This window comes from Mirounga leonina, unplaced genomic scaffold (assembly GCF_011800145.1).
Source record: "Mirounga leonina isolate KUSES-001 unplaced genomic scaffold, KU_Mleo_1.0 Mir_171, whole genome shotgun sequence".
NCBI classification, from domain to species: Eukaryota; Metazoa; Chordata; class Mammalia; order Carnivora; family Phocidae; genus Mirounga; species Mirounga leonina.
Window position 1 is genome coordinate 14579908 of NW_023270436.1, and position 26774 is coordinate 14606681.

Sequence of the window (26774 nt, forward strand, 5' to 3'; positions counted from 1 at the left end):
GGGGCGGGGGGGGGGGCGGGGGAGCGGGGAGAAGCTCTGTATACAGGTGCTGTGGAGTGCTTAATAATTGGCATCTCACTCCATGTGGTAAGAGGCAAGAGAGCTTAGTGGTTAAATATGTGCACTCTGATGGCCAGACTCTCTGGGTTCAAATCCCAGCTCTGCCCCTTGTACCTGTGTGCCCTTTAGCAAGTTACTTAGCCTCTCTTTGACTCAGTTTCCCCCTTTGTCAAATAGGGATATTATCAGTATCTACTTAATGAGGGCTAATTAGGTGATCTTTGTGAAACCACTGGTAAATGCCTGCTTGGTGGCTGTGATTATCGAATGCGTATGTGTTGACATTTCCCTTTCTGGGTGAGTTTTACCCCTTCTCTTCCTAATTTTTTGAAGTCAAAGCTCTATTTATTTGACTCTACTTTGATCATCTATTTCATGTTCTACTCTGGGCATCCAGAAATGATCCCACAGATACAGTTCCCGTTCTCATAGGGCTTACATATCAGCAGGGCATACAGGCTTTGAACGAATAATTATAGGTGAGACAAGTGAAATGAAAAAGAAATAGTGTGCAGGGAGAGTAAACTCCAGGGGAATTAAAATTTTTGTATGGGGGGGGGCTGGGGTCAAAGAAGTTCTACCCAAGAATGTAGATCTAAGCTGAAGATAGAGCTAAAGATCTACCCAGGAGATAGAAAGTGTTGTAGGAGTGGGGTGGGGCAAGGGGAGAGTATGCTAAGCAGAGGGAACAGCTTGGGTAAAGGTCCTGAGGCTGCAGAGAACAGCACATTCATTACTAATATGTGCAAATAAGTACATAGCTGGAAAACTTGGTTGTGGAAGACAATTGTTTTTTCAGGGATCTCCCCAAGGAAAACTCAGAAATAAAGATTTGAATATAAGAGCTTTATCTGGGAGTTGATTCTGAATACGAGTTGAATGGGGAGGTGAGACAGGGAAAGGAAGAAGCTGGGAAAGGATACAAAATCAAACAAGTTACTACTATGGGCAGGTGGGGAACTGTGGGGGCCAGTGTCAAACATGCATCTCTGTTGTCCCACGCGGTGGATGATGGAGCTGGGGTATTTATACACCATCTTCCATTAGTCATCGTTGGAGGGCTGCTCTCAGTGGGGGCAGGGTGGGGCATTAATCCCCTGGGGCTTCTGTCCTGCCATGCATACCAGCAAAAGTGGCTTCCAGCCACCAGAGAAAGCTGTCAAGCAAATGAGAGTAGGTGCTGGCCATATTAGAAGTTGGGCCAGTCTGGTAAAGGTGAGGGGACCCAGCAGGGAACGACTGCATCTGCTGTACACCCCAAACCCCTCTGATGCTTGAAGCTGTTGGGGTCAGCTGGGAACAGCATGTGAAGGCCCTTAGGAGCTGGTGTGAAAGATTTTGGGGAGCCACTGTTGGCTTTTAAGCTCAAGTGAGGCTTAATCAGACCTGCAGCTTAGATCACTCTGGTCCTTGGGTGGAGAATGAACTGTTGTGGCCGAGGAGCCGAGAAGAGAATTTGGGAGGCAGTCTCGGCTCTCTAGGCGAGAAATGATGGTGGCTTAGAGCAGGTGGGGTGGGGCTCGAGAGGTTTGGGAGCCGGATAGACCAGACTGAGTGAGAGTCTGCCTCTGAGGAAGGTGGCAGCCCTTTTCCATAATATCTTCCTTACACTAAATTAGACGTAGGTATCTCTGAGACTTGGCAAGCAGGGCTGTAATTTTCCTGTGTCCCCCACCCTCCACCCCCTTACCTGATAAAGCTCTGTCATCTGCTGCAGTCCCGCCGCCCACTTTTCGCAGCACTTTCCAGGCTGCTGGGGCCAGCGTAAAATAAAAAGCCCCTATTTCCCACCTTGCCAGCTTTCCTTCTGCCTTGCCCACCCTGCTGTGCCTAGCAAGGGTTGGCTGCAGTGCCAGCTTCGGAACCAGCATTATTGTCAAGGAATGTGGAAGCCGCCGGGCCAGGGAGCAAGGGGCGGGGATGAACGTTCCATTTGCCATCTGTGGCTCAAGTGAGAGCCATGTTGATGAGATCCAGGACCATCTCTGCATGAGCCGGAGAAGCGCATTTCAGCTGAGCTGGCAAGGGGACGTCATCTCTGGGCTCGTGTGGGTGTCCTGTGGGGTCACTGTGTTCTCCGAGTGTGGGGCTGGGATGAGGGGTATAGAGGTCTGCTTTGTCCCCAAACCCAAGTTCCTCTGCCAGGCCCTGCTGGGCACAAAATAGCTGCCATGCTGTTCTTGCAGCTCTAGAATGGTGCCAGCCCTGGCCAGACATAGCCTCATTAAAAATCACTCTATTAACATTAGATTTCTGTAATCTTAAAGGGATCTTAAGGGTCATTCATTTAACAAATCTTGATTTCTGGAAAATTTTTCTTCTGAGTAAAGCCCACCCCCACCCCAATTACATACTCTAATCACAAGGGCACTAAGAGAGCTGTTGTTACTGCAGTGAGCCTTGCCTTTGGCCTTAGATAAATAGACCCCAGACCCACGCTGGGCCCCTTAGAATGGTACCCTGGGGGTCTGGACTGAGAGTAGAGAAAGGAAAGGCAGTCCCTTGTACCTGAAACTGTAATATATGGAAAATAGTGGATGGCTGGTTTTTGCCAAGAAGACTGGGAGAGAGAGCAATCTGTTTCAGGAGGAAGGTGGCGGGGGGCGGGGGGCGCGGAGAGAGAGAGAGAGAGAAAGAAGACACACAGATTGCTGATTCTTCCTGGTCCGGCTATTTCCTATTCTTTTAGTTCCATGAAACCCCCCAATAGTCTTATAATAAATTTGCCCTTCTTGTCTATGCTTGGTTAAGGTGAGTGTCTTTTATGTGGAGGAGAGGGGGGGAAAAGTATCTCTGCCCACAGACTGGCAACGTTTTGGAACACTTTAAAGGGTTAAAGAGAAAGTTCATCTCAACTCCTGATCCTGGAAGTGTTTAGAGGCACCCTGGAAACAGACCCTGTGCCTGTGAGCAGCTCCTTCCCACTCCTCCCTGCAGCATGCCCACACCCCAGGCCCTGGTAACCGCTCATCTCCTCTCTGCATCTCTAGACTTGCCTACTCTGGCATTCTTGTAAACAGAATTGTACACTATGTGGCCTTTTGTGTTCGCCTTTCCTTCAGCATCTTGTGTTCAAGGTTCAGCTCTGTTAGAGCATGTGTTAGTGCTTTGTTCCATTTATGGCTGAATCCTATTTCATTGAATAGGGAGACCATATTTTGTTTATCCATTCATCAGGTGATGGACGTCTGAATTGTTTCTACTTTTTGGTTATTGTGACCAGTGCTGCCATGAACACTTAAAATAGCAGGTCAGAGCATGTCACTCCTATGCTGACTCCCTCACATCTTCCAAGCTCAGAATAAACTCACAAGCTCTCACCATGGCCCGGGGGGCCCTACCTGACCTGGCTCCTGCCTCCCTCTCTGACTCCTCTCTTCTCTTTGCTGTTCCTTGGACACACTGAGATGGGAATGTTCTCTCCCCAGGTATTCCCAGGACTCTCTCCTTTACTTTGCTGACGCCTCTAATCAGATCTCACTTCCTCAGAGAGGCCTGCTCATCCATCACTCCTGACCTTGCTGTATTCTTCTTCATAGGGTTTTCTGTAAGTGACATATTACTTATGTACTTGCCTTTTTGTGTTCTGTTTTTCCCTAGAATGTAAATTCTATGATAGGTGGGACTTTTTCACTGCTGTATCCTCTGTACTTGGCACATACTAGGAACTTAACCAATATTTGTTAAAGGAATGAATGAATGAATGAATGAAAAGGTGGGACCTTGCAGATGACACATGAGAAACTGAGGCCCAGGGAGGGGAAGGGCCTGGCCCAGTTTAAATGGCTAATTTGCTCTCCCAATTCCAGTTCTGTGTTTGCTTTTCCAAACTCCCCTTCCCTCACATGTTTGGATGCTGGGTCATTTATGCTAATTCCAGTCACCCCTACTTGGGACTACTTTCTACTAAACCAGTTAGCACATCGGAATCTCAGACTGTTCAGATTGGGTACCTCTCACAGTTTCCTTACCTTTACAGCCACCCCTCCCATCATTTCCCAACACACATCCTACCCTTCCACCCTCCTGAGGTGCTTGCAGTTCCTCGAGCACTGGATGTTCCCTCATGCCTCTGTACCTTTGCCCATGCTGTTCCCTCTGTCTGGAACACTCTTCCCACCACCACCTTCTATAGGTGGCCAACTCAGACTCATTTTCATGACTCAGGTGGCCTTCTATACCTTTAGGAAGACTTTCCTACCATGGTCTTCCAGCCAGACTGAGAAAGAAGCCTCTCCACTGCATACTGAACACCCCTGTTCTAACCACACCACCCTACTGAGATTGATTGGGTCTCCTCTGTGTTGTAGAATCAGAGTCTCCAGTGGCAGGGTCATGCCTTTCAAACCCCGAGACTTTATCGCCAACCCCCCGCATGGTGCCTGGCACAGTGAAGGTCCTCAGCAGCCCTGGGCTTATGTGAGTTTCTCTGTTTTGATCGAAGGAGAAGTGGATGCAGCAGAGACTGAGAGCCCTCCTACCTTTCAGTGTCATGTCTGTTCCAGAACAGCCGGAATTCAAACTGCCCGTGAGAGGTAGGCCAGAGGGTAAAAATTAATACCTTGTGCTTCCAGAGCAGCCCTCGACCAATGACTCTTGGGAGTTGATGTATAAATACCCCAGCTCTCTCTCTCCTTGGGTGGATTATTCATCTGAGACCTGAATGATGAGTAGGAGGGAAAAGATGTGTTTTGCACCTGTCCTCGGGGTTTCCTCATGGAGAAACAATGGGATTAGGCTCCTGTTGCCCTCTGTGGTGGCTCGCTGTTTCCTCGCTTCTCTACTGGTGTTTCCTCCGCTTCATAAATGTACCACTTTCACTTGATTCCTTGTCCAGTCCGGGGGAATTGTCAGAATGCCGACACCCCAGCCAAAGGCCCCAGCATGGGTGGGTTCCTTTTTCCTTCAAGACCATGATGACACTAGCCTGAATGTATCAGCCAACCAAACGAGCTCATAAATGCCAGTTAGTTACATTGATGAGCAATGTTTATGGGTTCCTGCAGATCAATTCATAAATATTATAAATTGCAACAATTTCTAAATAATGCCCTGTGACTAATGGCTCTGGTTGTAGTGGATTTTATCACTTTGTTGAGTACCTAATTGTCCTCAGCATCACTGAATGTTCTTGTGACCTGCAACAACACGACAATGACTTGGAGTCCAGCAGCTCCAAGGTCAAAGAGACTGCCTTTCTAGCTTCTGTTTTAGGTGACAGTAATCCTGGTATTTTAATTTTTAGTGGTCTCATCTTTTGTGCATGTGCATATGCGTGTGTGTGTGTGTTTAGTGGTGGAAAGCTGTCCTTTTCCACTGACTTAGGAAATATCATGTATTCAGGCTTTTACCCATTGTTTCAGAGGCTCATTCATTCATTCAACAGATATTTATTTATGGAGCTCTTTCTGTGCCCCACCACTATGTGAATGCTGGGAATATAGTAGTGTGTTGGTCAGGATAGGCGAGGTTGTGCTTTTGTAAGAAGTTAACTTTGAAATCCCAGGAGCTTGAAATGACAAAGGTGTTTTTCCTCATTCATGCTACACATCCAGTGTGGATCAACAGAAGACAGTCCTCCATGTAGTCACTCAGGGGCTCAGGCTGATGGAACCTTACCAATCACTGCATAGGGGAATTGACAACTGGAGGGTTACTGTGCCAACTTTTCTACGTGTAAGTCCAGAAGTGATGTGTATCACTTCTGTACTCCACCCATGGGCCAAAATTAGTCACATGGCCCCAGTTAACTGCAAAGGAGGCTGGGAAATGTGGAGGGAGCACATGGAATATTTGGTGTGCTTAACTCTCCCTAGAGAGCTTATGTTGAAGCTTGCATTGTAGGAGAAGGTAGGGGTCAAACAAATTACTGAATAAATAATTGTTTAACAGTAAGCGGGGTAAAGACTACAAAGGAGAATTTGTAGGAGACCCAATGCCTTCTAAATGGTCTGGGATGGCTTCCCCAGGCAAGGGGTGTTTCAGCTGAGACCTGAGAGGTGAATAGGTACTGGTCAGAGGGAGTGAGGCACCCAGCTCTCTCACAAAGACAGATCACCTCAGGCTGTACCCTCGAAGAACACCTCAGGTTGTACCCTGTAAGAACTTACGGTGTAGTTTGGGAGATAGGAAATATAATACCAGTTAGCCAGCAACAGGCAGCCTACATGGTTGGACATGTGCTGTGTTAAGTGCTTTATGTGCATTATTTCTGTTAATCCGCCTTTGCAGTAGGTTGCCCTTGCAAGTGTCTGGGTAGGACTTGAACTCGTGTGTGCACCTGAAGTTCATGCTCTTTACCACTATGTGCCACTCCCACCAGGGTGATTGCCTGGCAACTGACCAGTTTAGCCCAGTGCTCAGTGGCTGATGGGGTATAAGTCACCAAATCTCTCCAGACCTCAGTTCATCATGAAGATGAGAGCATTTGGCTAGATCAGAGCTTTTTAAACATATTTTAATGTAGTGGAATATTTTTAAAAATGCAAGCCAATATATAAAGCAGGTAGGAGAGGTTAGTAACCTGGGGAGGATCCCTAAACCTCACCCTTACATCTTCCCATCTTCTTTAGCAGTCCCTGGGACTCCACTGGAGGGTCCTGGCATGTGGTAAGTGCTCAGTGAACTAATGGACCATCTAAAGTTACTTCCAGACCTCACGTTCCCAGTATTAAAATTAGCTGTGGTGATTTGATTATAAAAACAGACTCCTTTCTTGTCCCTTATGGTAGGTAGAATAATGACCTTTACCATCCCCCCCAAACCCCCACTACCCAAGGATGTCCACATCCTAATCCCATAAACCTGTAAATGTTACCTTAGACGGCAAAAAAGACTTTGCAGTAAGGTAAAGTTAAGGATCTTGAGAATGGAGGATTGTACTGGATCATCTGGGTGGGCCCAATATAACCTCAAGGGTCCTTGTAAGAGGGGGACAGGTAAGGCAGAGAAGGCAATGTGGGGATGGAAGTAAAGGTCAGAGAGAGAGACAGAGGTTTGAAGATGCTACACTGCTGTTTTTGAAGATGGAAAAAGGGGTCATAAGCCAAGGAATGTGGGCAGTTTCTAGAAGCCAGCACCTCCAGAAGGACCAAAGCTCTGCTGACACCTAGAATTTAGTCCTGTAAGACTCCATTCGTACTTCTGATCTCCACGACTGTCAGATAACATATTTGAGTTGTTTTCAGCCACTAAGTATGTGATAATTTGTTATAGCAGCAACAGGAGACTCATACATCCCTCTGAGACAAGAATTTAACCCACACTGTGGGTTGCTTCTATCTGTGCTTGATGGCCAGACCATTAATTGTAACTACCACATGCCAGCCACTGTGCTTCATGCTTTGTGTCTCTTACGTAGTTCTCCAAGCAGTCCTGTGAATAGACACTGTCATGTCCATTTAGTAAAGATGTGAAAACCGGGGCTCTGAGAGGTTATATCACCAGCTCACCGTCATGCAGGTGAGCATCTTTCTGACCATCACCTTGAACTCTGTCAGGTAAATTATCTTTGTTTATAACATTTTTTTTTAAAGATTTTATTTATTCATTTGACAGTGAGAGAGACAGCAAGAGCAGGAACACAAGCAAGGGAGTGGGAGAGAGAGAAGCAGGCCTCCCGCAGAGCAGGGAGCCCGATGTGGGGCTCAATCCCAGGACCCTGGGATCATGACCTCAGCCGAAGGCAGACACTTAATGACTGAGCCACCCAGGCACCCTGGTTATCTTTGTTTAAAGTTTTTTTGTTCTTTTGTTTGGAACATACTCCTCTGTTTCTTCATTTTGCTTGACTCTCAGTGTTGGTGTCTATGCATTAGATAAAACAGCCACCTTTTCCAGTCTTGAAGGGGTGGCCTCGTGTAGGATATGAACCTTCTCATTCAACCCTACCCTAGCTCTTGGTTATCTCTCAAACCTGTGTGATTGTCCAAGTAGCCTTTTTTATTTTTATAGCTCCCAGTAGTCGAGGGTGTGCCAAGACATGTCAGTGCCCCAAAGGGCAGGATCTCAGTCTGCACCTGGACTCAGGCTGATTAGAAGTCAGACCATCAGGCAGCAGCTTTTAAGGTATGCAAATATATACAGGTCTGGTAAGCCCCGTGGGCCACCAGAACCAGGTAATGTAGAGGTGTCCCCTAGCAATAAATGCAAAAATTGGGGCACCACACAAGGGTATAAAATGCCTTTCCAGGAGATACCAGCTAGTGGAGCGAGGCAGAAAGAGAGCACAAAGATTGTGTCCATCAACCTCTGTTCCCTGAGAGCCCCTCCACAGGCTCCTAGCTGTGTGCCAGACCAGTAGCCCAGCCCTCAGGCCAAAGCTCCTGCACAAGCAAATAGGCCTCTCTCTCTGAAAGACTGGGGGTGTGTTTGTCTGCTTTCTTTGCAGTGCTCTGGGGGAGGTAGCCTGCCAAGGAGTGTCTCTGATTGTTACAGTCCTGTGGGACCTAGGCTGGCAAGCTCCTCTGGCCTCCAAAGCCAGGTGATAAAGGGGTGTCCCTTGGGCAGGCACAAATACCAGGGCACTGGATGCACATAAAAGCTCTGTCTGGGAGTTGTTGGCTCTGGAGCATGGCAGAGGCAGAGCTGAAGATGGTGCCCACCAGCCAGCAGGCCCCTAGGTATGTGCAAAAATCAGATGCCTGCCCCTCCGGCCACCACTTTGAGATGAGCAAATGAGCCTCATCACAGAAAGTCTGGGTGCCTCTCCATTGGCTTCCTGTGTGCTGGGCCTGGGGCGATGGGTTCACCAGCCCATTCTCAGATCCCTGTAGTCTTGTTGGTCTAAGGGATATCAACTTTCAAAGCTAGATGTTTTGGGGACTTGTCCCTCAACTGCAGGTCTGCAAAGTTATGGTGCCTGACATGTACTTCAAACCCTTTGCTTCTCAGGGAGCAGCTCTGGGTTTTGAGTCCCCTCCTGATTATGGATCCCTGTGCCAGCAACGGGGTTTGTGGCAACATTGGGTCCCAGCCTCTCCTAACTGCCTGGATGAAGGTCTTTTCTCGTTTGCAGATGAGTAGGGTTTTTTCCTACAAGTGAACCTACCTGTCCTGTGTTCTTACCACTAGGCACTGCCTTCCAAGGTCTTATCCCAGAATTCATCCTGTTTTCTGGCCCCTCTTCACAGATTCTTTGTCTGCAGTCTTGTTCAGATATATATATATATATATATATATATATATATATATCCTTAAAAAAAAAAGATCCTTTCCATGAAATTCTCTCCTTTTCGGCTACTTTATTCCCATGTTGTCTTTTCTTTTCTTTTTTTTTTTTTTTCTCTTTTTATTTATTTATTTGAGAGAATGAGATGGAGCATGAGAGGGGGGAGGGTCAGAGGGAGAAGCAGACTCCCCGCTGAGCAGAGAGCCCGATGCGGGACTCGATCCCGGGACTCCAGGATCATGACCTGAGCCGAAGGCAGTCGCTTAACCAACTGAGCCACCCAGGCGTCCCCCATGTTGTCCTTTCTTAAAAAATTTTTACAGCCTCCATTTCACTGCCCACTCAGCCCCCCCGCCACCCCTGTAAATTTGTGTCCACACCCCTTCCCTCCCACATTATTCTGTTGCTTCCAAACTTTCAAAGACTACCGAAGATCTTGCAAATGCAACTCTCCATTTTCCTTCTCCTTGCTTCTCAATTTTCTTCATTCAATTTCCTTCACATTCTGTCTTTTCCTTTGCAAAATTCTTTCCCTGCTTTTCATGACACTGTTCTGCCATCTCTATAACCTTTATTCATCTTTCTCCTTCAAAACTCACTTCTTCCAGGCCTGTGGGTGGCTCAGTTGGTTAAGCGTCTGCCTTCGGCCCAGGTCATGATCCCAGAGTCCCAGGATGGAGTCCCACATGGGGCTCCCTGCTGAGCTGGGAGTCTGCTTCTCCCTCTGCAACCCCCCCATGCTTTCTCTCTCTCTCTCTCTCAAATAAATAAATAAAATCTTAAAAAAAAAAAACCTCACTTTTTCTCTGCCAAGAGCAAGTGCTCTTCAAGGTTTCATGCTTACCACTCTTCTTGCTGGCCACACCTATGCTTCTCAAACCTGGCTGGACCTTAGAATCAGCTGGGGAGTTTCAAAAAAATACTGATGCCCCAAGTTTTAGGGCAGGGAGACTATTCTAGGTGAGACTATAGTGGTGGACACGTGGCTTTCCTTTTTTATTGAAGTATAATTGACATACAATATTATATTAGTTTCAGGTATACAACAGAGTGATTTGATACTTATATACATTATGAAATGATTACCATGATAAGTATAGTTGCCATCTGTCACCTTACAGAGTTTTTACAATATTGCTATGTTCCCTGTGCTGCATATTACATCCCCGTGTCTTATTTACTTTATAACTGGAAGATTGTACCTCTAATTTCTTTCATCTCTTTGTCCATCCCTTTACCCCCCCTACCCTCCAGCAGCCATCAGTTTGTTCTCTATATCTATGAATCTGCTTCTGTTTTGTTTTGTTTGTTCCTTTGTTTTGCTTTTTAGATTCCACATATAAGTGAAATCATACAGTAATTTTCTTTCTCTCTCTGACTGATTTCACTTAACATCATCCTAGCTATATCCATCCATATTACTCATTTTATGACTCAGTAATATTCCATTATGTGTATGTATATATGTATATACCTCTACATCTTCTTTATCCATTCATCTATCGATGGACACTTAAGTTGCTGCCATATCTTGGCTATTGTGAATAATGCTGTGATGAACACAGGGGTGCATATGTCTTTTCAAATTGGTGTTTTCTTTTTCTTCAGATAAATACCCAGAAGTGGAATTGCTGGATCCTCTAAGTGGAATTAAAGGAACCTCCATACTGTTTTGCATAGTAGCTGCACCAATTTACATTCCTGCTGACAGTGCACAAGGGTTCCCTTTTCCCCACATCCTCGCCAACACTTGTTATTTCTTATCTTTTCATAATAGCCACCCTGACAGGTGTGAAATTGTGGTTTTGATTTGCATTTCCCTGATGATAAGTGATGATGAACATGTTTTCATGTGCCTCTTGGCCATCTATATGTTGTCTTTGAAAAAATGTCTAATCAGGTCCTCAGGTCCTCTGCCCATTTTTAATTGGATTGCTTGTTTTGTTGGTATTGAGTTGTATCAGTTCTTTAGATATTTTGGATGTTAACCCTTTACTGGATATATCATTTACAAATATCTTCTCTGATATCAGTAGGTTGCCTTTTCATTTTGTTGGTGGTTTCCTTTGCTGTGCAAAAGCATTTTAGTTTGATGTAGTCCCATTTTTCTTATTAATTAATTATTATTTTTTTAAAGTAGGCTCCCCGCCCAGTGTGGAGTTGAACTCATGACCCCATGATTAAGAGTCGCATGCTGTATGGAGTGAGCCAGCTGGTCATCCCGATGTAGTCCCATTTTAAACTTTTTACTTGTGTTGTACTTGCCTACAGAGATAGATCTAAAAAAATATTGCTAAGCCTGATGCAAAAGAGCTTACTGCCTATGTTTTCTTCTAGGAGATTTATAGTTCCAGGTCTCACATTTAAATCTTTAATCCATTTTGAGTTTATTTCTGTGTATGGTGTAAGAAAGTGGTCAGTTTCATTCTTTTGCGTGTTGCTGACCAGTTTTCCCAACACCATTTGTTGAAGAGACCGTCTTTTCCACATTGTATATGCTTGTCTTCTTAGTCATGGGTCAATGACAATATAAGTGTGGGTTTATTTCTGGGCTCTATGTCCTTTTTGTGGACAGTGCCAGTACCATACTGGTTTTTTGTTTGTGTTTTTGTTTTGGACCATGCTGTTTGGATTACCATAGCTTTGTAGTATAGTGAAATCTGGGAGTGTGATAGATACCTTCAGCTTTGTTCTTTCTCAGGGTTGCTTTGGTTATTCGGGGATTTTTGTGGTTCCATACAAATTTCAGGATTCTTGGTTTTATTTTTTAAATTTTTTAAATTTTTAATTTATTTTTTTAAAAGATTTATTTATTTATTTATTTATTTATTTATTTGAGACAGAGAGAATGAGAGACAGAGAGCATGAGAGGGAGGAGGGTCAGAGGGAGAAGCAGACCCCCTGCCGAGCAGGGAGCCCGATGCGGGACTTGATCCCGGGACTCCAGGATCATGACCTGAGCCGAAGGCAGTCGCTTAACCAACTGAGCCACCCAGGCACCCGTCAGGATTCTTTGTTTTAGTTCTGTGAAAAATGCTATTGGTATTTCTATAGGGATTGCATTGAATCTGAGGTACATGTCTTTATACATTTGTCAAAACCTAGAATGTGCAATACCAAGAGTGAACCCTAATGGAAGCTGTGTATTTTGGGTGATAATGATATGTCAGTGTTGATTCACTGACTGTCACAAATGTACCACTCTGGTGGGGGGGATGTTGATGGTAGCGGTGGCCCTGTGTATATGTTTGGCATATGTGGAAACTCTCTGTACTTTTTGCTTACTTTTGCTTGTGAACCTGAAACTGTTCTTTAAAAAAGTCTTTAAAAAATGCTGATGCACAGGCCCCACGCCCAGAAGTTTTGACTTACTCGACACAGCCAATGCTAAGATGCAAGGTTGAGAAATGCCAGGCAGGACTCTCTTGCTGAGGATTTTTCTCTCTGTGTAGCTACACTGATCACTTTAAGGAAATCCCCAAATTTAACTTTTCCAACTCCTGCTCTTTTCTCTGATTCCTAGGTCTATAACCTCCAGTTGTATGGATGTGTGAGATCATGTCAGACTCAACATCTTTTTCATTCTCCAGTTCCTCTTGTGTCATTCCATTTTTTGATCGGCATACCCATCATTGGCCTGGCTGTTCAGGTTCTGTAAACCTCAGAACCCCAGCAACAGGGACTCTGTGAGCTCAAATCTCCAACTTCTCCCCAGGCAGAACCCCTCACCCTCCCTCCCTGCCTCTGCATGAAGCTTTGTAGCCATGGAAGCTCAATCCTTGCCTAGGATCATCTCCTTTTCAAAAACACCTTTATTTTTTATTAGCCAGCTGATGCATGTGGATTGTGGGGGGAAGAAAAATATTGGAAAGCATAAAGGAGAAAATAAAAACCACCCATAATACTATGACCCACCAACTACTATTAATGTTTAAGTGTATAAAAATAAAAATAAAGAAAAAAGGTTACATTGTGAAGTTTGCCATTTTTCACTTATCATGACATCATAAATATTCCCCTATCATGAGTACCCTTTGAAACCATTTAAAATAATTTTTATATTATTTAGTCTGCAAAAGTAGTACATGTTCATTGTCCAAAAGTCAACTGGGGGGACGTCTCTGTGGAATAGGAAATAAAGATGTCCCCACTTCCTCCCGCTGGATTATTCCAACAGCAGTCTCTAGGGTTAGGGGTGGGAGGGTACTCCCATTTTTCTTGTTGTTGAGAGAGATAATTTGTTATTTCAAAGAAAGCATTTGTTGGCATTCTTTATGCTTATTTTCTGGATATTTAAAAACTGAATTATATAATTTTCCCAGAGCTCAGGGCTTTTAGAAGTTTTAAGCTGGCTTTTTAGGGCTACTGCTCCCACCTCCCTGGGGCTAACTACACATAATAATTCCAACGTGCTTTTAAAGGCCAAGGCAACCTTTCTTTTTAAGGGCTGTCCTGAAGATTGGAAAGCTCTTCTTTGTGTTGTGTTGAAAACTGTTTCTTGTCCCTTTTACTCTTGGCCCCAGGGTTTCTTTATGGAGCTAGTGAAAACAAAACAAAAGAAACAAAAAGACAAAACAAAAACCAACAAAAACCCACACAGTCGACACCCACTCTCTTTCTGACTTGCATCCTTGCCTTCCTGTCCACTGAGGACTGATTCTTGGTTGCCTTTGGAGACAGGACAAGGTTAAGAACACGGCTCCAGAGTCAGAGCTCATGGGCTCCTGCAGTAGGCTTCTTAATTCTCTGTGAGTCTCAGTGTGCTTGCCTGCGAAATGGGGATACTACCGCAACCTACCTTATTGGGTTGCTGTGGGGGATTAATTGAGTAATATGTGTGAAGCCCTTACATCAGGCTTGGCATGTATGGTCATCAGGAATCCATGGGGTCTGGATTCTCCACAGGGAAGGGCAAGGTGGTGAGATAGGCTCTGAGCCTCTCACCTGGAAAACTCACCTGGCTGCAGGGACCCTGCTTTTGTTTACATCTTCAACTTAGAATTCATTTTGGTGATTAGCGTGGTGTGTCTCCCTATGGCTGCAGGGCCCAGAACTTGAAATTTTGGGATTGGTGGGAAGAACACAGGGGACAGACAGGGGATCAGGGAGAAGGAAGGTGCACGGCCAGGGTTGGAACGCTGTGAGAAGAAGCAAGCGATCCAGACCTGCCAGATGCTGGCCCCAGTGCTTTGAAGCTGGGTGAACTTGGACAAGCCCTTTAAACCTCAGTTTTCTCATCTGCAAAATGAATTCATTAATGTGTGATGAGGAATAGTAATACGCCTTACCGCACTGATTCAGTCCTTTTTCGGTGCCCACCCACCTTCACTCCTTTGAACAAATACCTAACAGTGCAGTTGCTGGGTCATAGGGTCATAACAACCCCATGAGGCAAGAATTTTTTAAAAAATTTTTATTTAAATTCAATTTAGTCAACACATAGTGTATTATTAGTTTCAGGGGTAGAATTTAGTGATTCATCAGTTCCATATACACTCAGTGCTCATTACTTCAAGTGCCCTCCATAATGCCTATCACTCAATTACCCCATCCTCCCACCTGCCTCCCCTCAGTTTGTTTCCTAGAGTTAAGAGTCTCTTATGGTTTGCCTCCCTCTGTTTTTATCTTATTTTTCCATCCCTTCCCCTATGTTCATCTGTTTTGTTTCTTAAATTCCACATGAGTGAAATCATATGGTATTTGTCTTTCTCTGACTGACTCATTTCGCTTAGCATAATACCCTATAGTTCCATCCACATTGTTGCAAATGGCAAGATTTCATTCCTTTTGATGGCTGAATAATATTCCATTGTATCCATATAGTACATCTTCTTTATCCATTCATCCGTCGATGGACATCTCGGCTCTTTGCATATTTTGCCTATTGTGGACATTGTTGCTATAAACGTAGGGGTGCATGTGCCCCCTTCGAATCACTAGTTTTACATCCTTTGAACAAATACCTAACGGTGCAGTTGCTGGGTCATAGGGTAGTTCTATTTTTAATGTTCTGAGGAACCTCCACACTGTTTTCCAGAGTGCCTGCACCAGCTTGCATTCCCACCAACAGTGTAAGAGGGTTCTCCTTTCACCATGAGGCAAGAATTTAACCTCCTTATTCTACTGATGAGGACACTGAGGCAGAGTTGCTTTCTCAACCCCACACACTTAGAAAGTGGCAGGGCTGGAATTGGAAGCCAGGCAGGCTCCAGAGTCTGGGCTCCTGAATGATCTTGTTGTGCTGATAAAGCAAATAGTCCTATGCCCACCCCTTATAGAGCTTCTTGCTTGCTGCCACTTTCTCTCTTTTAATGCTCATAACATCCTTGGTTAAATAACTGGCCCTGCAAAGTGACCCTGTAGGCATGGAAGGACTCTTCCCGCAGGTGGGAGACTGCTTTGTTTTAAAATAGGGGTCCCCATCCCCACGCGCACACTGGGTTCAGGCAGGGGACTTGGGAAAAATGATGATGCCCCATTCCATACCAGGGCTTGTCATTTCTTTAGTCTGGGCTGGGGGCCCTGCATGGGGAATTTTTGAAGTACCCTGGGTGATTCCAATCTTCAGGTAGGGTTGAGAACCATGGAGTAGAGGGGTTTTGTCTTTCTCCAGGCGTGGTCCTGAACCTCAGCTGCAAGTTAGAACCATCTGGGAGCTTCTTGATTCTGAGCTCATTGGTTTGAGTGTCACGCATTGAGCTCCTTAATGCTTATCAAATCTTACTAGGTGCCAGCCACTGCATTCACTCATCGGAGCCTTGAGTGACCAGCTTGTCTTGGTTTGCTGGCGATTTTCCCAAGAGCTCCCACTGATCAGATGTGAGCAAACCAGGAGGCTTGGTCACCCTATTTAATCCTTCTCTAAACCCACATTTCTTACTGACGTCATTCACTTATTTCACAACAAATCTCTGAGGAAAGTTCTACTGTGAAACCCCTGTTGCAGATGAAGAAACTGAGGCACAGAGAGGATTGGTCACACAGTTAGCAGACGATGGGCTACATAATACCACCACAACCAGTATTCATTGTCTCTCAGGACAAGCTGTAAGGTTTGGTTCCACTTTGCAGACAGGGAAAGTGAGTTTCATGGAGGGTAATGACACTCCACAGTCTGTGAGCTCTAATCCTCTGTTGCACGGTTTCTGTTAGGTTGCGCGTGAGGATGAAGAATACCCCCCTTGAAGAGGCTTGAGTTTCATCGGCTCTGACACGCCTTTGCATCTGTCATCAGATCTTGGGCCTCCCAGTCTCCCCTCCTGCGTGAGCAGAGCGTAGACTCCTTTTCCCTGGGGGCTGCCGGGGCTGTGAGCAGAAAAGGCCATGATGATTACTAGCAGTTGGGTGCTGTTCATTTAGAACATCTGCCCTCAGGTCCCCAAGGCCAACTCCATCAAAGGATACACACCTGTGCCAGGCACTGCCCGACACCAAAAACAGCCTCTTTCCTCTGGGGAGAGATCTGGGCAGGGCTGATCAGGCTGCCGAAATGTCACCTGAGGTGCAGAGTGATGGGGGACAGGCAGGCAGAGAGGCAAGCTTGTACAAAGGATTGTTTTAGCAGAAGCTGGTGTTCTGGGGATAGGTGGGGAGAGAAGTGTGAGACACGAGTGGCGCGGTTTCTCAACTCAAGGCAGCCAGATTTCTTTTCCCTCCAGGATAGGGAGCAGTTCAGTGGTTCGGGGACAGGGCGGGGGCACCTCCTGCCCCGCAGCAGCTCAGCAGCCTGTTGTGCAGGAAGATTTGCAGATCTGAAGCATCATCCAGGGATTCTCTTCGTACTACATGAGCTGATTCTAAGAGGTACGGGGACGCACTTAAAAATGTTCATTGTTATGTAATTATACTAATATAATTAGAAGAATATAACAAGGCACTAACATAGAAGTTCAAGAGGGCAGGGACTTTTGTCTGTTTTGTTCATGGCTGTAGACTCAGGATCTGGGACAGCTCTGGCCCATCGTTGGTGCCCAATGAATGAATGAATGACTCTCCCAGCACATGTATGGTTTTATCAGAACATGGAATTGAACTTAGGCTTATAGCATGGATAGGATTTAGTGAGGAAGAAATAAGTGAGACTGGGGGGAGGGGACGATCCAGGTGGGCCTAAGAGGACGAACAAGGCCCACAGCAGTATACGCTCACATCTAGTAAAGCTTACCGTACACGAGGCACTCTGTGAAGCACCTTCGCTTATGAACTATTAAACCCTCACAACAGTCCTCAGAATATTTCCACTTTGAAGACGGGGAAACTGAGGCCCAGAGAGGTGAAGTGTCTTGCACGAGAAGAGGCTGCAGCCCTGGCTTGGCTGTTTGCAAGAGTCCTGCAAGGCCGTGGGCTCTCGGGCCCACTTGGAGGTCCGCGGCAGGTGGAGAGTGTGTCCCAGCCTGCAGGAGGCCCGCTGCTGCCTCAGCCCGGGTGGCGAGGGCCTGGCGTCCTTTCCGCTCGGCACCGGGGAGCCCGCTCATCCCACACCAGACCTGCTCTCTTTTTAACCCAGCTGCTGTTTTCACAGATTTCCATTTTTAGCTCCCTGGACTGGAACGCAGTGTTCAATGCACTGTAAACCTCAATGTCAGTTTGATTATAAGAGAGGCGTGTGTGGGCTCTGGCTCTCTCGTTTCCGTGTGTAATAATAACCCTCCGGATCTCTCGCCCCTTTTCTTCCAAGTCCCTCAAAGCGTTTCAGAGGTAGTGTCCCATTTAAGCCGCCAGTTCCCCAGGGAGGCAGCTGGAGGCTATTACGTGAAACAGCTTTGGCAATATTCGTTCTTTTCGTCTGGAAAGGGTCCTAGTCATTGCTGTCTTAAATTCTCAGGGGAGTAAGGAAAATGCTAAGGCGGCAGACTGTGGCGGGGGAGGGCGCGGGGGGCGCTGGTATTTAATGAATTCCTCCTGTATGCAACTTATCAACCCTGGGAGGTGCATCTGTGAATTACCTCTTTTTATGGGTGAGATAAATGGCTCAGAGAGGCCGAGTGACTTGCTCAAGGTCACACAGCTAATTGGCAGATTATGGATTTAACCCCAGATTTACCTCCAAGGCTTTTGGTTTTTCCATTCCATCATTAAGTGGGATGTTGTGGAAATAAATGCACAGTCAGATCTTAATTCTCCTGGCTCCCACACCAAGCCAGCCCCTGGCCCTTTCCTTAGAGCTTCAAGTGAGGAAGCTATAGGTTGAAAGGATTACTTCTCATCAGTCATGACCATCTCTCACCTTCTTAAAAATATTGAAAGTAGGAAAGTACATGTTTGTTTCTCCTTCCATCCTCATTCATTCACTCCCTCACTCATTCATTCATGCATGCAGCAAGCATTTACTGTTCCCTTTTCTTTGAGCATGGATAGGAGGAGATGCAGTCCCACTGAGTCTCTTTTCCCCAGGGTCTTGATTTCTGCTAAAGCCCCTGCATGATCTGGAACAAGTAACTTCATCTCCCTGAGCCCCAGTGTCCTCATCTGAAGAATGGGGATATAATGGTTCTTATTTCATAGGGGTTGTGTGGGGAACCAACAGCGTTTGAGAGTCAAGGAGTGGCTCAACCTCTAGGGTGGACAAGCGGGCGCTGAGGGGAGTGTTTGGAGAGATGCTTTTGGGATAGAAAGATGTGCCTAGTTCAATGTTATGGGCATGGTTTTATGAACACGGTGACCTCTGCTGTTAGGCAGCCCAAACTACTACATCCACGTGCCACGCACTGGCTGTTTTGGGGAGGTTGGAGAGCCGAGTTTATTCAAACCAAAAAGCATTGATTGAGCACTTACTTGGTAGAGGGGCTGTGGGGAATTGGCTTCAAGTCCCAGCTCTGCCACATGACAGTTGCTTCTTGGTTTCTTTGCGACAGCTGATGCACCTCTCTGGGCTTCAGTTTCTGCTTCTGTAAATGGGAAATGATAATGTGTACAGTGTTCTTATGAGGATTAGAAATGATTTGTAGAAGGCATTTAGCATAGTGCCTGGCACTTATTGGTGTGCAGTAAATAGATGTTATTACTAATGCTGATGGGTGCTGATTGAGATTCTGCAGCATCAAAAAACTTAAAATCAATAGATTAGGTCTTTAGGTATAGCTGGATCCAGGTGCTCTTATGATGTCATGCCCTGGTCCCATTCCAGACACTCTCAACTCTGCTTTCGTTCATGTTGGCCTTGCTCCCAGGAAGTTCCTCTCCTCCTGGTGGCAAGTTGATCCCGGGTAGCTCAAGATTTATATGCTACTCACAAACCCAATGGAACAAGATCTTTTTCCCGATAACTATAGCAAAATCCATGGTCTTGAATCCTATTGGATCAACTTGGGTCATGTCCCAAAACAATCATTGAGGTTATGGTGGACAAAGTAACCCGATTGTCTAGGTCTGGGGCATGTCCCTCGGTCAGGTCATGCTGGGGGGTGGGATCATCAGCTTTAAACAAACTGCAGGGCCTAAGAATGGGAGAGGGCAGTTCTTCTAAGGGAATGGGTGCTAGATAGGTGTCTTAGGCTGGGTTCTCTCAGGAGCAGACCAGAGATGAGGATTTGTGTGCAAGTAATTGATTAGGAGATGCATATGGAAGAAACTGGTAAGGGAGCGGGGGTGGGGGACAGCAGGCTAAGGAAAGGGGAGGGAGTCTAGTAATAGTAAGGGTGTGACTTCAGGTGAAGTCCTAGCCTTAGTCAGATCCTGTGAGGAGCTCTGGAGTATGATTTACGCCTCAAGAATATGTCCTACCTCGTGGTGACTGGGTGGCTCAGTCGGTTAAGCGTCTTCCTTTGGCTTGGGTCATGATCCCGGAGTCCTGGGATTGAGCCCCACATCAGGCTCCCTGCTCAGCAGAGAGCCTGCTCCTCCCTCTGCCCCTCACCCTGCTCATGCTCTCTCCCTCTCAACGAAATAAATAAAATCTTTTAAAAAAAGAAAGAATATGTCCTACCTCAAGACACGGGAACTGGCCGTATGTACCCATGAAGCAGTCATTGGCAGTTGGGCTTCCCTGGGTGTATGAATTCACAGGGACGCAGCTCCAGTACTTCAAGGACAGTGCTCTAAAGAAGGTCACAGGTGTGAGGCTTTGGCAGCAATGCACACAGAAGCTCAGGGGGTATAAAAGGGATGCAGGGGGTCTGGTGTCCACTATCGTGAGGACAGTCCACAGCTGTCTGCAATGGAAGGAGATGAAGGAAGAGTGAAGGAGGGGAGGCAAGGGAAGGAATGGGCGCAACTGAGAAGATGGGGCAGATGAGAGGTCTCTCATGCTGGTCCGTGTCAAGCAGGAGGAACCAAGAAGCACCCTGCCCCCACCCCCGGCTCCACTGTCACTGACAGTAGTCATCCTCACAGTGTCCCTTCCAGTCCTCAGCAATGTGCCGAGAACTCACTGTGCAGAAATGAGCGAGGATGTGATTCAGCAAAGGATGCAGGCATCAGAGAAGCCAGAGGGGTTGTCTCAGTGCCCTGCTAGATGGATGAGGTTGGCATGAGGTCGCCGGGCCCAGGGAGCCTGGGGTACCTGCCCATGCCAAGGCTGAACCTCCAGCAGCCAGAGGTCTGGAGGTTCAGAAGACCCTCGGGCTTTTAGCCTTTCGCTGTCTCCTTCCTACTCACCTCTCACCCCTCCAAAGGCCTCTCTGTATATGGGGAGCAGCTACCCCCCTCACTGCAGCAGCTTTCAGCTCTCACCTTCTTCCCCAAGCCATCTGGCACTGGAGCTTTCTGCAGAGGGAGCTGAGAGGCAGTGAGGAAGAAGTAAGTGGATGTGCCAGGTCAAGTCAGCAGCTCCATCCTCAGGGTCATGGCCACTGCTCTGCTAATTATTTTGACGGTGATGAGGTGGTTCAGGCTGGGGATGACAAAGAGTCATTTATTGAGTGCTTGCTATGTGCCAGGGTCTGTGCTAAGTGCCCCACAGCATGATCTCATGTCATCGTATCCAATAGCCATAGGAACTGGCATACTAGGACTCTCCTGGTTGCAAGTAATAGAAACCCAGGCCAATCTGGCTTGAGGGGAGAAGAGACTTTTTGGCTCACAAAATGGCAAAGTTGAGTGAGGGGAATTAGGCATAGCTGGATCCAGGAGTTTAAATAATGTCACTAGTCTCTTTCCATCATTCCACTGTGCCTTCTTCCATGTTGGCTTCGCCCTCAGGCAGCTCCTCTGCTCTCTGCCATTCAGTGATGGCAAGTTGGCCTCTAGCAGTGACGGGGTGCCAGTCACCAGCTCAGCAAAACCCATCTCTTTTCCAGTGGTTCATACCATAATGGTATCTCATTGGACCAAGTTGGGTCTTATGTTAATACCTGAACCAATCACTGTGGCTGGGACCTATTTCCATTTCATCAGTGTGACAGTGTGCATCTCGGAATGATGACCTCAGCCATAAAATGAGGATCATAGTGTCTATCTGTGGTGTGCTGAAGTCCTCAGCACAGTGTCAGGCCCACGGTAGACTCTCAGTAGGTGGTAGCTGTCAAAGTAGGGGCGTATTATTGCATTGACTCTGCATAAGGAAGTGGATACTGCATAAGGAAGTAGGTCAGGCACCAGGAAAAGAAAATTCAACCCGGAGCAGAGAGGGGAGGCTTGAGGAAATGTCTCAGCTGATGTAGCGCCAGGACCTCATGAAAAGCAATGCATCAGAAATGCTTTGGTTACTCGAGTGAAAAAATCAAATTAAACTTTGCATCCGGGAGTAGGGTGGCTGTAGCCAGGAAACAATGTCAGCTTCACTGAAAAGGGCTGTGGCTCTTTTAGCCTGAGGAAAGCCAGGAGCTGCCAGAGAGCCAGCCTGTTACCTTCTCCTGGGGTTGGTCTCTCTCCAGGACGAGGTGTTTCAACATCTCAGGTGGTTCCCTGAGAGCAGCTGTCCCTGCTCCCTCTCTGGGTGAAGCCCCCGTTCTCTCAGAAGGGGGCCTTGTTTATACCAGGCTTCCCTCACTCCCCAGAGAAAGCCAGGAGGGGTGGAGAAGGAGGGAGTTGCGGGAAAGCAGCAAAGGAGGGCTGAGATTTTTTTTTTTTTTTAAGATTTTATTTATTTGAGAGAGAGAGAGAACACAAGCGGAGGGGGGTGCAGAGGGAGAGGGGAAGCAGACTCCCCGCTGAGCAGGGAGCCCAACGTGAGGCTCCATCCCAGGACCCTGAGATCATGACCTGAGCTGAAGGCAGACGCTTCACTGACTGAGCCACCCAAGACACCCCAGACTGTGATTCTTTTAAAAAAATGAAAATACAAATTTGGGGCTGCAGGATGCTTTGGTCAAATGGAATCTTACAATGAACTCTAACATGGAGAGTGGATCTGTCAAGGAGACCCTTAGTGTAAACACTCTGGATAGCATTTTTGCAATATTTAGTAAAGCTCAATAAACATGGGTACATTCCATGACCCAGCAGTTCCACTTGTCGGCATATCCCTAGAGAACCAGTTCTCCAACTTCAGTGGGCAGATGGAGTACTGGGGACCTTATTAAAATGCAGATTCTGATTCAGCAGGTCCTGTGGGGGCCTGAGATTCTGTAATTCTGGCTAGCTCCCTGGTGATGTTTGGACCACAATTTGACTAGCAAGGCCCGAGGGAACTGTTCCCTAAACTTTCTTTGGGCTCTGACTGCCAGTAAGAAATAAATTCTAGATGGCAACCCACAATGCACTTATCTATAATTGAAACAAAAGTTTTATGAAGCAATACTTACCCTTGCTATATGATGCACTCCTAGTCTTTTCTATTTTGTCAAAAACAAAAACAAAACATGGTATTGACCGCAGCACCACTGAAATGATTTCATTATTCACCAGCCGGTCTCACGCCACACTTTGAGAAACAGAACCCTAGAGAAATTCTTACACATGCAAACCAGGAAACAGGAAGGCTCGCTGATGCATTGTCTTAATAACAACCACAAAAAACATTGGGAAAAAAAACTAAAAGAAAACAAAAGAAAAAAAAAAAACAACCACCCGAAAGTTCTGTCCGCAGGATACTGTATCATGACATTTGTGATCATATGCACAGAGTGGAACCATGAAAATAAGTGGATTTGAACCACACACATCAGCACGTATCTCAAAGCCAGAAGTCCAGTAAAAATACAAGCTGAGGAAGGACGCATGTTCTTGGATACCATTTTTATGCAGTTTAGAAACCAGCAAAAGAATTCTATTTGTTATTTAGGAATTCATACATATGTAGTAAAGGTATAAAAGCTCATAAGGGAATGATTAACACCAAATTCAGGAGAATGATTGCCTCTTGGGGGAGAGAGTGGGCAGGGCTGGGGGTGCCTTTGGGGCTTCATTAGTATATGTAAAGCTTCATTTCCCAAGAGGGGTGAGGAGTCTGTGGTGCTCATTATATTAGTCTCTCCTTTTTTTTTTTTTTACAGTCTTGAGGCATTCCGTAATAATTAAAATTTTTAAAAAGAAAGAAAAAGAAAAGGGGGGGGTGCTTGAGTTTAAATTTGTACGGGATTGTATTAGTTTCCTGGGGCTTCCATAACAAATTATTTAAAACTTAGTGGCTTAAAACCACAGGAATTTATTCTTGCATGGATCTGAAGACCAGAAGTCTGAAACCAAGGTGTCTGTAGGGTTTGTTCTCTCTGGAGGCTCTGAGGGAGAGTATGTTCCGTGCCTTTCTCCTAGCTCTTGATAACCACTGACAACCCTTGGCATGCCTTTGGGGTGGGGCTTCCTTATTGCACTGTCTGCCTCTGTCTTCACCTGGCCTTCTGTTTATGCCTCAGATTTCCTTCTCCTTTCTCTCTCTCTTTTTAAAAAGATTTATTTATTTTAGAGAAAGAGTGAGAGAGCTCACGTATGTACATGCGTGTCAGGGCGGGGGGCAGAGGGAGAGGAAGAGAATCTCAAGCAGACTCCCCGCTGAGCCCGGGAGCTGGACTTGGGGCTCGATCCCAGGACCCTGAGATCACGACCTGAGCTGAAACCCAGAGTGCCGGACACTTAACCGACTGAGCCACTCAGGCGCTCCCTTTCTCCTTTCTCTTATAAGAATACCAGTCATTGGATTTAGGTCTCACTGAAGATGCAGGATGATTTTATCTGGAGATCCTTAAGTCAATTACTTCTGCAAAGACCCTACTTCCAAATAAATTCACTGGTATCAGGGGCAAGGTCTTGGGCATATCTTTTTGGGAGCCAAATTCAACCCATTATAGGGGTGTAAAGCCCTGCCCATTCAACCCTTTCCCCTTGACTATTAGTATGATGATATTGCTTATTGCAGGGCTTTTCAATCACAGCGCTGTTAACATTTGGGTTAGAAAAGCCCTGGGGTGGGGGCGTGGCGCCTGGGTGGGTCAGTCGGTTAAGCATCTGCCTTCAGCTCAGGTCGTGATCCCAGTGTCCTGGGATTGAGTCCCACATCAGGCTCCCTGCTCAATGGGGAGTCTGCTTTTCTCTCTCCCTCTGCCTCTACCCCCCCACTCATGCTCTCTCTCTCTCTTGCTCTGCACTCTCTCTCAAATAAATAAATAAAATCTTTTTTTTAAAATTTTATTTATTTATTTTTTAGAGAGTGAGCCAGAGAGAAACAGCATGAGAGGGGAGAGGGTCAGAGGGAGAAGCAGGCTCCCCGCTGAGCCGGGAGCCCGATGTGGGACTCGATGTGGGACTCGATCCCAGGACCCTGGGATCATGACCTGAGCCGAAGGCGGACGCTTAACCATCTGAGCTACCCAGGCGCCCTAAATAAATAAAATCTTTAGGGCTTTTCTGTGCCTTGTGGGATGTTGAGTAGCATCCTTGGCCTCTACCCATTAGGTGCCAGTTGTAGCTCCAGACATTGCTTAATGTTTCCTGGGGGTAGGGTTGTAAGATAAAACACAAGGCCCCAGTTAAATATGAATTTCAGATAAACAATAAAGTTTAGTATAAGTATATCCCAAATATTGCATGGGACATACTTATATCAAAAGATTATTATTGGTGGGGCACCTGGATGACTCAGTTGGTTAAGGATCTGACTCTTGATTTTGGTTCAGGTCATGATCTCAGGGTCATGAGAGAGTCCCTTGTCACACTCTGTGCTCAGCAGGGAGTCTGCTTAACATCCTCCCTGCCCCTCCCCTCCTCTCTAAAAAAAATTAATATTGCTTATACTGGGCAATCCTGTTCTACCTCCACCCCCCACCAAATCAGGCAACCCTACCTAGGGAGAAAAATTAACCCTGGTTTAGAACAACTAATTGAGGACTGACATTACAAATTCACATTCATTGAGTGCTTCTCTATGCCCACCACTGTGCTAAGCCATGTTCATGCATTACATTTACTCCTTGAAACAACCCTGAGAAATAGGTGTCGTAATTACCCCCAGCAAATAAGTAGAGGGGTTCGGTTTTGAACCCAGATTCATGTTTTCATGGACACTGTGAATTGGGTAGGAGGGTGGCTGCCTGGCAGATTGTGAAGGCCTCATGTGCTTAGGGGAAACTGGTGCTGATGCCTAGACCATCCTGGTGACAGAACTGGGTAAGTGGGAACAAGACCTGTAGAACAGGCTGGCTGGAAGAGAAGATGGCAGTCTATAGAAGGATGGGCTATTATGGACGATGCTGGGATATGGGATCATTTGCCAAGAAGAGAAGCAGCTGAGTAGCAGGCTCATGTATTCTCGTTTCATTTTAAAATCAACGTGCAGTGAGCAATTACTATGTGCCAGGCACTGTTCTAGGCCCTAAGCATGCATCATCTAAGACTAAGACAAAATCTTTGTCCTCAGAGTCTAGCATTTCCCCACCAAGCCCAGAGCCCATAGAAGGCCCTCAAGAAACGGCTGCTGAATGAATGACTACATGAATGAATGAATGAATGAATGATTACATGAATGCATGAATTCAGAGAGCAAGGGAGTCCTGCCTTCTTAATGCGGTCGTCGATTGAGCTACAACTGCTATGGCTAATCCTGGGATAATGGATTAGCACTGTCTTCTAATAAAGGTAGTTTCATCCATCTGAAGGATCAGAATAATAATATATTCCTTGCAAAGCTGTTGGGTGGCTTAATTAGCTAATATTTATAAAGTGCCTCCAAAGCCACAGGTAAAAGCAAGGTAAAAAAACACTTTGTGCGATTGCTATTAATAATTTACTGTCCCCCTGCACTGGGCCTTTCAGATGTGTTTCTTGAAACAAGAAGAGGTAGGGCCTAGTTTTGGGATAATTAAACCCTAGGTAAAGATCAGCTACTTTTTCATTAGAGCCAAAACAAGCCCTTTTTCCTCTTCACAGAGTCTCTCCATTTTCGTCATACTCAGGTGAGCTGCCTTGTTTGGGGAACATCTGTTGTTGAGACAGTAACTTTCTCTCTTTGTAGCCATCATTTCATGTTGGTATGTCCAACTGAAGTCTTCCTGGGACCTCATCCGGGCCCTATAAAATAGTTAAAGAGCCACAAGAGCACTTGTGTAACTAATTGATGATTTGCATACAATTTGAATTACCTCTTGGGTCTGTGAAGTTGTATCTTCTTTGATTTCCAAAAGCTTTGTCATTTCTATTCATATAATCATAAAAGTGGCAAAGATTTCAGACCCTA

At 46.1% G+C, this 26774-nt stretch overlaps 1 protein-coding gene across 4 annotated transcripts in view; it reads left to right on the forward strand.

Annotated features, from left to right (window-relative positions):
• The window catches only part of SUDS3 (SDS3 homolog, SIN3A corepressor complex component), a 205729-nt gene that overhangs the window by 101494 nt on the left and 77461 nt on the right, over positions 1-26774 (forward strand). For 2 of the 4 annotated variants that reach the window (XM_035017109.1, XM_035017108.1), the window contains exon 1: positions 2852-4595. The exons of the other annotated variants lie outside the window; for them this stretch is intronic. In XM_035017109.1, the coding sequence (XP_034873000.1) occupies positions 3790-4595 (806 nt within the window). In that variant the 5' untranslated portion in view covers positions 2852-3789. Of the gene's footprint in view, positions 1-2851; positions 4596-26774 lie in introns of those variants that run through there. 4 annotated transcript variants of the gene reach the window in all.